At 39.6% G+C, this 12,122-nt stretch overlaps 1 protein-coding gene across 2 annotated transcripts in view; it reads right to left on the bottom strand.

Annotated features, from left to right (window-relative positions):
* kirrel1a (kirre like nephrin family adhesion molecule 1a) overlaps positions 1 to 12,122 on the bottom strand; it is a 68,241-nt gene that overhangs the window by 23,029 nt on the left and 33,090 nt on the right. For both annotated transcript variants that reach the window (XM_089130349.1, XM_089130354.1), the window contains exons 4-7: positions 11,651 to 11,808; positions 10,268 to 10,418; positions 8,296 to 8,401; positions 7,899 to 8,047 (exon numbers count right to left, since the gene is read on the bottom strand). In XM_089130349.1, the coding sequence (XP_088986475.1) occupies positions 7,899 to 8,047; positions 8,296 to 8,401; positions 10,268 to 10,418; positions 11,651 to 11,808 (564 nt within the window). The remainder of the gene's footprint in view (positions 1 to 7,898; positions 8,048 to 8,295; positions 8,402 to 10,267; positions 10,419 to 11,650; positions 11,809 to 12,122) is intronic.

Genomic DNA, 12,122 nt, shown 5'->3' on the forward strand with positions numbered 1-12,122 from the left:
ATGTTTCGAAATCCTGCACTTTAATTTCAAGTGAAAAAAGGTACCCTCACTTTTTGGGAATAGAAGCATTGTTTATACTGTTTTTTGTGTTGAGGTTGAACTTGTTTCACTTTATGTTTATGGCCTTTGCTATTGCTATAGCCTAATTATAGGCAATGAGGTATTCATGTATATTAACTTATTCATAAAAGACAGTGTAGTTCCTCTTTTTTTCTTTTAAAAGATAGAATTTTTGTAAGAGCTACAAAAGTTGTCAGTTGATAAATGCAAGTTAATTTCTTTGTGTAAATAAGATTTGTGTGATAAAAATGCTCAAGTTCTTGTAGAGATAGTGATACACATTCTCCTTTTTTTTCAAAATAAATGAAAAGCATGTCAATGTCTTCTCTCTTGCTGTATCAAAATCTCACCTAGCTTTCCTCTGAGATAGTCCAAAAATGTGCTTAAAGGTGCCATCTGTAAAAATTGAGGTTAAAATATCCCAAAAATGAGCTACACGCATCAAAAGATTGAGAAGAAATAAGGTTGATGATGTCATTAAAAAACTGACACGTTATAGTGCTGCCGAGATATTAATCTGAATTAGCATGCTAAATTACTAGCCCCGGCCCGGCAGGTGTCGTAATACCAGTTTCGACCATGGGAGGCGGTATGCGGGCGGGCAACGTTAGCACCAGCCAAACTGCAGTACACGAGTGAGTCGAGCTCGCGCCAGCTTGTGTTTACTTGAACCTGACGCCAGTCGTGTGGAAAATACAGCCCACTACTACATTTCAGTTCAGAGAAGAGTTAAAAAACAATAATTGGTCGATATTATGCATGAGGAATACATTTTGGTAAGTTGTAGCATACTTTATCTTTTAACAGTGTTCGTGTTCTTTTACCATTAGCTAGTAGAGATGATCGGTTCACGTGTGCTAGGGATCTGTCGTGTAAAGCGCCAATACTGTATTTATTGTTTGAATTGCATAATAAAATGAACAGAATCTGAGAGCTGAGATCGGTCTCCGTGTCCTTTTCTGTGCATGACAAAATTGATGTGTGGCGTGAGAGTGTGTGAAAAGTGTTGTGAGAGTTGGCAGCTCTGAAAGACGCTAGCGTGGTCCACATCAGGGAATGCTGTCTGTCAAATTAATTCAAACTAATGATAAAAAATGTAATATGAACAAATCGAATATCATAAAACTAGAAATAATAGCCTGGGCTTTAATTTTCCCATATCGTCGAAATGCACCGACTTGTCTATGAGACGGCCCTTATAATTTAGTATTGAGATGTTGTTCATTTAGTCTCTAATCTCTGAAAATCTCCAAATGCTCCACGTGAAACTGCGGTCTTCCAACCTTTTACTATCGTGTCAATTGATTTGATTAATATGCACGAGGGAGACAGAGCAACACAGCACTCGCCCATATTGTTTGAAGACATGAGAGAGCGCGTGGCCGTGGAGGTATTTCTGGAGGTATACTGCCCCCATCTGGTATGGAACATGTTGTATGATTTGATTTTAAATCCCAGAGGGCACCTTTAAAGTCAAAGAGTCAAATTCAGTTTGTGCATGATTGCATGAATATAATTTTTTTTATACTGTATCCTAAAGTGTGGATAATTAAGCTATATATCACATGCTGAAGTACATTTCTGGAGTGTTAAAGATTAAAAGAAAAAAAATAACAAGAACCGTACAGAACCGAAAACCGTGACACTAAAACCGTGATACAAACCGAACCGTCGGTTTCGTGAACCGTGCCACCCCTACTACAGACTACACAAACACAGACAGTGAGCCTGCCACAAACACACAGACACCTGCAGAAACTCAACCCCCCCCTACCCCCCCTCCAGAACCTGATCCAGATATTCTCCTCCTCATGGACTCTAATGGGAAGTTCTTAGACCCACAGAAACTTTTTCCACATCAGAAAGTCTCTGCCAAACGATGCAGCACAACTGGCCACGCCCACCAGATCATCAGAGACTTCCCAGGACAGCCCTCATGTGTCATAATCCACACTGGGACCAATGACCTCCACTCGCTGCGCAACAACACTGCGGATGCTGTCAGGAAAATGGCAGAAACCACCAGCAAAAAATTCCCAGAATCCCGGATTGTTATCTCCACACTTCTCCCACGACATGACACACCACCACACATTATCCACAACATCAACACTGAAATTTCCCGCAGATGTTCTTCACTTCCAAACGTGCACCTGGTCCACCACCACCACATCGGCCTCCACCACCTGTACGACGGACTCCACCTGCACAGAGATGCAGTGCGCACTTTTGCAAGGGCCCTTAAAGATGCAGCCCTGGGCCGCACCCCAACACCACCGAGACATCTGCTACCGACTCCAGAACACTACCGGCCAATTCAACCCTACATGCCCAGACACACCCCCCCGACCCCGATGAGGAGAGACGTCAGCTGGACAAACATCCCACATCCTCCACCACGTTCACACCCACCTATGGATCACTACACACCTGTAAACCTGCAGTCACCAACTCCACGTTCACCTGCTGGCCATCAAGTCCCCATTAGGAAGAAGAAACCAACCCCCTCCACACACACAGAGAAATCCCCCCACCCAAGAGCACAGAGCTACGCTGAAGCTTTAGCCCGGCCTCCTGCTCCACCCACCACCTCCACCTCCACACCTGCCAGCGAACTGAGCCAGATCAGAGAGATGCTGCAAACACTGTGCAACCAGCTCCTGAACAGATAAGAACACACAGTGCTCTACTAGAGAGGAAAAAAAAAAAAAAATGTGTATGTATGTATATATATGTATGTATATATATATATATATATATATATACGTATAATATACATATACGTATGTATATATATATATATATATATATATATATACGTATAATTTTGCACTAATGTAAATTGTTTACCATGTATATTTTCACAGGTAACCTACTTTAAATTATCTTCTCTCTGTCTCACTAAATAGGTTTATCTTTTAGAATACGAATGCGTTCATTTCAAATAAGTTGCTGGAATATTCAGGGTCTTCACTCTTCAACGTTTGGTTCTAAAAGTACAGACCCAGAATTTCTAAAACATATAAAAGATGTTGACATCATAATCCTCACTGAAACCTGGTGTCGAAATGATGCGCTTACCTACTGTCCCTCAGGCTACTATGAAGTGATTGTCCCCTCAGTCAAAATAAGTACAGTCCACCGTGGACGAGACTCGGGGGGAGTTCTGGTGTGGTACAGGGAGGATCTGGCCAAACACATTTCAACAGTCTCAGTTGGAAAATTTCATTGCTGGTTAAAAATAAACCAAATTGGCATTTCTACTAAAGAAACATATCTCTGCGCCATCTACATTCCCCCAGCGGATTCCCCTTACCATGAGGAAGAATACCTCAACAACATCTACACAGAAATCAGCCATTTCCAGGCCCAGGGAAATGTGCTGCTGTGTGGAGACTTCAATGCAAGAACTGGATCTGAACCTGATGACATAGACCCAAAGGGTGATGAGTATGTCTTTGGCCAGGACCCCCCGAGTATCACAGGAAAGCTTCCACCGAGAAACAACCTAGACCAGACAGTAAATAAAACTGGTAGAGAGCTGGTGCAGCTCTGCCGAGACTCAGGCCTGTACATACTGAACGGCAGGATCCGAGGGGACTCTTTAGGGAGGTTCACGTGTTGTTCAGGTCTTGGAGCTAGTGTAGTTGACTACGCCATCACTGACATGGACCCATCCTCCTTCAATGCATTCACTGTCAAACAGCAAACTCCGCTTTCTGACCATAACCAAACTAACATTTATATCAAAACGAGTCACACACCAGAACAAAACAGACTGGAAACCTGCCGAATGTATCAGGTCCAGCAAAGATACAAATGGGCTCCGGACAGCACAGACAACTTTGTCCAAGCCCTCAGTTCTGAAGAACTAAAAAATCAAATAAATACATTTATTACTAAGAAATTCGAAACAACTAAAGATGGTGTTAATTCGGCTACAAATGAAATCAATAACATATTTAATAAAGCAGCACAGAAAAGTGAATTGAAAAAGAAAGGCAAAAAATACACAAAAAATACTCCAAAAGATGAAAAATGGTTTGACTCAGACTGCAAAACATTGAGAAAACAACTTAGAAAATTATCAAATCTGAAACATAAAGAACCAAACAACACTGACTTAAGAACTGAATACTTTTCAAAACTAAAAATATATAAAGACACAATTAGAGTGAAGAAGCAACACCATCTGACCAAAAGTATAGAAGAATTAGAACACTCAATAAATCAGAATCAGTTCTGGGATATGTGGAATAATCTGAGCACCGCTAAACCACAAGACCTACCAATACAAGATGGAGAAATTTGGACAAATCATTTTGAAAACTTATACAGAGAAATCCCATCAAAACAACTCAATGACAATTATAATCGGATCAAACTAAATCTACAAACTTATGAAGAGACAATTAAAAATAATCAAAATCCACTTGACTTCCCTATAACACAGGAAGAATTGGCAAACAAACTCAAAAGCCTAAAAGGAAATAAATCTTGTGGTCCTGACAGCATTCTAGGTGAGATGCTGAAACACAGCACACCGGAGCTGCAGGCGGCGCTGCTCAAACTGTTCAACATCGTACTCCGTTCAGGCTGTTTTCCTGACATCTGGAGCCAAGGACTTATTACCCCAATTCACAAGAGTGGAAATAAATTAGACCCTAATAATTTCAGAGGCATTTGTGTGAGCAGTAATCTGGGGAAGTTATTTAGCAGTATTTTAAACAATAGAATTGTAAGCTTCCTTAACGAACACAATGTCCTGAGCCCAAGTCAGATTGGCTTCATTCCAAAACACAGAACTACTGACCACATTTACACCCTACACACCCTAATCAATAAACACGTAAAACAGACCAAAAACGGAAAAATATTTGCATGCTTTGTCGATTTCAAAAAAGCATTTGATTCTATTTGGCACAACGGATTATATTACAAACTTTTACAAAGCGGTGTAGGGGGTAAAGTCTATGACATTATAAAATCAATGTATTCGAACAACAAATGTGCAATTCGAATTGGCAACAAACATACAAAATTCTTTACCCAAAAGAGAGGAGTGCGGCAGGGCTGTAGCCTGAGTCCAACGCTGTTCAACATCTACATTAATGAACTAGCGGTGCAGTTGGAGCAGTCTACAGGCCCTGGACTCACCCTACAGGACAGGAGCATCAAGCTCTTGCTGTACGCAGACGACCTGGTGCTGCTGTCACCCACTGCACAGGGACTACAGCAGCACCTGGACCTGCTGCACAACTACTGCCAGAACTGGGCCCTGGCAGTCAACCTCAAAAAGACCAACATTATGGTCTTTCAGAAGAAGCCCAGATGTCAGGAACACAGATACCAGTTCAGTCTAGGCAGCACCGGCCTAGAGCACACGATGCAGTACACTTACCTCGGCCTGGTCATCACTGCATCGGGGAGTTTCAGTCCGGCAGTGAATGCTCTTAAAGATAAAGCTCGCAGAGCTCTATACGCCATTAAGAAGAAATTCCAAAACTCTGAATTACCGATTCCAATCTGGTGTAAAATCTTTGATAGTGTGATTCAGCCCATTGCGCTGTATGGAAGTGAGGTGTGGGGTCCACTCAGTGATCAGAGCTACACTAGATGGGACAGACATCCAACAGAAGCCCTACACACAGAATTCTGCAAAATGATACTAAAACTACAAAGGAAAACACCCAATAATGCGTGTAGGGCAGAATTAGGCCGATTCCCATTGATTATTAATATGCAAAAAAGATCCCTCAAATTCTGGATGCATCTAAAATCAAGTCCCACAGAATCGCTACATTTTAAAGCATTACAGACCCAAGAACTGAACCCCGAAAAGAGTCTTCTCAGTCAGCTGGTCCTGAGACTCACTAACCCGACTAACCGTACTAACACTCACCAGTCTCAGACCAGCACTGCTCCTCACACACACATCAGAATAAACCAAATTACTAAACAGTCTAAAAATACATATCTGGAACATTGGGATCAGGAAACCAAAACACAAAGTAAACTACAATTCTATCGAAATCTGAAATCAAATTATGAAATGGAGGAATATCTCCAGAGTGTGAGAGACACAAAGCAGAGACAGATCCTGAGCAAGTACAGGCTGAGTGAACACAGTCTAGCCATCGAGACCGGCCGACACAGAAAGAGCTGGCTACCCCGAGAGCAAAGGGTGTGTGTTCAGTGTAGCACAGGAGAGATCGAAACAGAGACACACTTCCTCCTCCACTGCCACAAATACAGCTCGATTAGAGACCTCTACTTCAATAAACTTAATAAACTAATACAGAACTTTACAGCCATGACTGAAGTAGAGCAGATAAAGATCTTACTAGGAGAGGGACAGACCGCAGCACTGACTGCCAGATACGTGTGTGCGTGCCACAGCCTGAGAGACAGTAGGTGAATGTGTGTGTGTGTGACCTCAGTGTGTCTCCCTAATGTCCACCACAGTGACCCTCAGTAATGTGTGTATATATATGTTAAAACACTGTGGTATCAAACGTTCATAGAATTTATAATCTGTTACACTGTTATTTTTTTGCAATTAATTTAATTTGTACATTTCAATTTAAGTTGTTATAATACTTTGTTTTTTTATTGATGTCTTCACTATGCTATGTGTTACAAGCTTTGGCAATATTGTAATATGTACAGTCATGCCAATAAAGCAATTTGAATTGAATTGAATTGAATTGATAGATAGATAGAGATAGATAGATGTAGATAGAAAGAAAGAGAAAGACAGACAGACAGACAGACAGACAGATAGATAAATAGATAGATAGATAGATAGATAGATAGATAGATAGATAGATAGATAGATAGATAGATAGATAGATAGATATATAGATAGATAAATGGAAAGAGAGAGAGATGATAGATAGATAGACAAACAGACAGACAGATACATGTAAATAGAAAGAAAGAAAGAAAGAAAGAAAGAAAGAAAGAAAGAAAGAAAGACAGAGACAGACAGACAGATAGATAGATACATGTAGATAGAAATAAAAAGAAAGACAGACAGACAGACAGACAGATAGACAGATAGATAGATAGAGAGAGAGATGGATAGATAGACAGATAGATAGATAGATAGATAGATAGATAGATAGATAGATAGATAGATAGATAGATAGATAGATAGATAGATAGATAGATAGATAGATAGATAGATAGATAGATAGATAGATAGATAGATAGATAGATAGATAGAGAGATGGATAGATAGACAGACAGATAGATACATATAGATAGATAGAAAGACAGACAGACAGACAGACAGACAGACAGACAGACAGATAGATAGATAGATAGATAGACAGACAGATAGATATATATAGATAGAAAGACAGACAGACAGACAGACAGACAGATAGACAAACAGACAGATAGATAGATAGATAGATGGATAGATAGATAGATAGATAGATAGATAGATAGATAGATAGATAGATAGACAGACAGATAGATATATATAGATAGAAAGACAGACAGACAGACAGATAGACAAACAGACAGATAGATAGATACATGTAGATAGAAAGAAAGAGAAATAAAGACAAACAGACAGACAGACAGACAGATAGATAGATAGATGGATAGATAGATAGATAGAAATCACACAAACTATACAAAATAGCACGAACAAACATTTACACAGAGACATACAGTACATTGCACAATACAGACACACAGTGTACACAAACATCTTTAATTATTAGTCGATTGAATTATTTGGCGATCTGCTTTCACATACTAAATTTCACATGAAGATTTTCTCGGTTGTGCACTCCACACGCTGAATTCCCAAAGCTGATACTCACAGTGGACATCGACGAGTATACTGACGTTTGTGCTGCCCACGGCATTGAACACCTGGCAGGACACAGGCTCGGTGAAGAAAGAGTGATCCGCCTTGGTGAAAAAAACACTCTCTCTCGCCCCCTGTATGACCACACCTCCCTTTGCCCACCTAGCCAAGCCAGAAGGGGTCAGTCAGTGAAGCATAAGCAGATTAATGAAGAAACTATCCTAAAGCATGTACAGTACAGACAGGGCTTCAAGGGTACGGCTGCCGTAACAGAAAATAACTGAAGATATATGGGGCTTAATAATACTTAAAAGACGTCTTTATCTCCCTGATAAAACAAGTCATTAATTTTTCATCTCACAGAATGTAAAAGGAGACACTTTAAGCATCACATTAAGTAAGAGACATACTTATAACCCATAATAGGTGGGTTGGCAGTGGCTTGGCAGGTGAAGGTCACTCTCTCTCCTTCCAATACGGAGCGAGGCTCAATGGATAACGTCACCACTGGAGGGTCTGCAGAGAGCATTCAGAATACATAATAAAGACATATCGTTAATAACTGATGGGAAGGAGCTGCGGATATAGTGTCAGAATGTCACAGTTCTTCCCAGTTCACACCATCATTTGACATTGTTGAAGGTTTAAATGAATGACTCTCTCACATTTCTTTTCCTATACTGCAAAATATGTTTGGTCTGGTTGCCTAAAAATGTTATTATATGTGATATGTAATATCTGAATAAATGGGTTTTATTTAAGCCAAAATATTATTAAATAGGACAGAGTCCACCTGACTAAATAAGGTCAGCAATAGAAGTCATTTTTAAGGGTTAAATCAGGTAGAAATAGCTATTTAAAGGGATAGTTCACTTTAAAAAAAAAAAAAAAACTTTTGCTGCTAATTTACTCACCCCCATGTCATCCAAGATGTCCATGTCATTCTTTCCTCAGTCGAAAAGAAATTAAGGTTTTAGATGAAAACATTCCAGGATTTTTCTCCATATAATGGACTTCAATGGGAACCAAACGGTTCAAGGTCCAAAAGACACTTTCAGTGCAATCTGCAAACTGTTCAAAGGGCTTTAAACGATTTCAGATGATGAATAAGGGTCTTATCAAGCGAAACGATCGCTCATTTAAAGAAAAAATAACAAAGTTTAAGTTTTATAAACTCAAATGGTCGCCTTGCTCTGTTAGTGTTAGGGTGTGATGCGCTTTCGTGACTCTCCTATTCGAACTCGTTCATCAAAATGAACGAATCTTTTCCTGAGTCAACTCATTTTGTTCGTTGAATGAACCAAATGACACGAAAAAAGATTCGTTCATTTTGATAAACGAGTTCGAACAGGAGAGTCATGAACACGCATCACAGAACCATTGGAGCTTATAAAACTTAAACATTTTTTTCATTTTTGTTTTTAAATGAGCGATCGTTTCGCTTGATAAGACCCTTATTCATCATCTGGAATTGTTTAAAGCCCTTTGAAGCTGCACTGAAACTGTCTTTTGGACCTTGAACCGTTTGGTTCCCATTAAAGTCCATTATATGGAGAAAATCCTGGAATGTTTTCATCAAAAACCTTAATTTATTTTTGACTGAAGAAAGAATGACATGGACATCTTGGATGACATGGGGGTGAGTAAATTATCAGCAAAAGTTTTTTTTTTTTAAAAGTGAACTACTCCTTTGAGAGAAACAATGGCACCAGGAATGGACTGAGACTAAAAAAAAGGAGCTCTTGATTCATATTGGCCCATCACAGTCCAAAACGGATGATTCATTACCATATTGTACATGCCTTAAAGTTCAATTTGGGTTGGTAAGATGTTTTTAAAAGAAGTATCTTATGCTCAACAGAGCTGCATTTATATGATAGAAAATACATAAACAAACAGCAAGGTTGTGAAATATTATTACAATTTAAAATAAATAGTTTTTGAATGGCAGTGTATGCATAAAACAAACTATTGCCTGATGTATTATTTAGTTTCAATGTATATTTATCCACCTTATTTTTCACGTAAAAGTGTCCCAGCCATTTGTAAACTGAATGTGTCTGGCTTCCTGTCTCCAGTTTCCAGTTATGATTAGTTGTACAAAACAACTCGAACTATTGAAAACTGGTAATTCTTACCATATTATTTTAACATATTGCCGTAATTATAAATACAATGGAGTGTAGCGCTAACAGTGATTATTTTTTGTGCATTTTATTTCTTCTAATGAATCACAAGTCTTACACATTCACAGAAAATAGCTTATGCATTGCAAAATAAGGTGGATATGTCTGTAATATATATTTTTTAAACAGCACCACAGACAATTAAAATAACTTTCCTCATAATTGTTACTATAGCTGGAAAGGGTTCGAGACTCACGGTGTACGTTGAGGGTGATAGTGGTCCGTTTGCCCATCGGCACGGCCAGGTTAGTAGCCACACAGGTGAAGTTCTTCCCAGTGTCTGTATCCACTGGTAGAATGGGCAGGAAGCTGCGTGTCGTCACGCGTTTCCTGTCTTGAAGCACCTCCTGCGCAACAAAATCATACTGTTGATACCAGAGATACGTAGCCAGATTTTTAAACTATGGAAAATTTTTAATGTCGTGTTAGCTAATGCCTTCGTCTTGTTGTATTGTGTTAGTTTAGTTTCAGATATACTGTAGATATGCGTCTAACTACGTTTGCAGACGCTCAGTCAACATGCTCTCGAATGTTTACACACCAGCTTTGACCGTTCCAGTATGGAAGATGGCTTCTGTATAACGGTCTAATGATGCATCTAGAGCTGGGCAACGATTAATCGCGAATATTCGCATCCAAAATAAAAGTTTCTGTTTACATATTATGTCTGCAACTTCTGGCTGATGGATTACCCCCCCTTGGTTAATATCAAGTGTGCCACACAAGTGCTGAAAAGTAAAGCCAAAGCATTTTGATCGCCCCCTTGTGGCTGGCTGCAGTATAGGTCATAAACCCCGCCCTCTCCATGTAATCAAATGGGACGCGAGTCAAACTAATAAATCCAATTGCACTTAAAATATATATTTTTTTAAAGACGGTTTCTGTCATTTTTAGTAGACACATGTTCAAGTGTTCGTTTGATTTTAATCAGTTATTTGATGCTATAAACAGGGTGTAACGTCGTGATTGACAGCTGTGATGCGATTGAGTCTGAGGGAGAGAGAGTGTGGGCGAGACCTCGATACCGCAGGCCCATTACTGCAAAAACTCTGGCTACGGGTGTGTGTGTGTTCACTGGGGTATTTTGGATATTTTCCTTCAACAGTGGAAGGAAGCGGAGACACGCTCGTCCCCAGCAAACACAGGACGTTCCCCTATTGTTCCTGTGTGGTTCCCATTTGGTTATTTTTTTGGGAACCAAACAAGAACGTTCTAGGATGGGTTATATGTTCTATTTTTATAACCTGAGGAGAACGTTCTGGGAATGTTCCCTGAAGGTTATTTTTAGGTTCTATTTTTATAACCTAAAAGGAACGTTCCCATAAAGTTTCCAGAACGTTCCCCTAAACTTAAAGGAACGTTCTATTCACGTTAAGAAAACTTTCTTGGATCACCAATAGGGAACGTTCTTGGGAACATTCTGGGAACCAAAAACTAACATTCCCAGAACGTAAAATTATTAGCTGGCTCCTTCTTGTTTCACAGCCTATGGTTGATACCTTTGTTATTGAGCAAAATATGCTATTATATACATTTAAAAACAGACGAGTCAAAACTTTGGCGTGTGTGTGTGCCTCACCGTGGTGCTGACATTCCCTTCAATCGGCAGGCCGTCTTTCTGCCACTCTATGACGGAGGCAGGTTTGGCTCCACGGGACACACAGCTCATGTTATAGGGAACCCCTGCTGTGAGTAGGATCTCCGGGGACCCCTCAATCACCGGCTCATCTGGAGGAACTACACAACGACACAGACACATGTGGAGTTCAATTATTAATGGAAGCAACTCATAAATCTATTCATTTCATAACACATTAACCCATTCACTCATTCACTCTTAGAAGAAAAGTTTCTATATAGAACCTTAAAAGGTTCTATTAGAGCTACGTATTTGGAACCCCTAAAAGGTTCTATACACTCTTAAAAAAATATTCTATATAGAACCCTGGGGTTCCATACTTGGCCAATAGAACCTTTTACCAAAAAAAAAAAATGGTTCTATATAGAACCATTTTGGAGTTCCATATATGAAGCGGGGGATGGAACCATTT

Source organism: Pimephales promelas, chromosome 1 (genome assembly GCF_988280905.1).
Source record: "Pimephales promelas chromosome 1, fPimPro1.hap1.1, whole genome shotgun sequence".
In the NCBI taxonomy this organism is placed as follows: Eukaryota; Metazoa; Chordata; class Actinopteri; order Cypriniformes; family Leuciscidae; genus Pimephales; species Pimephales promelas.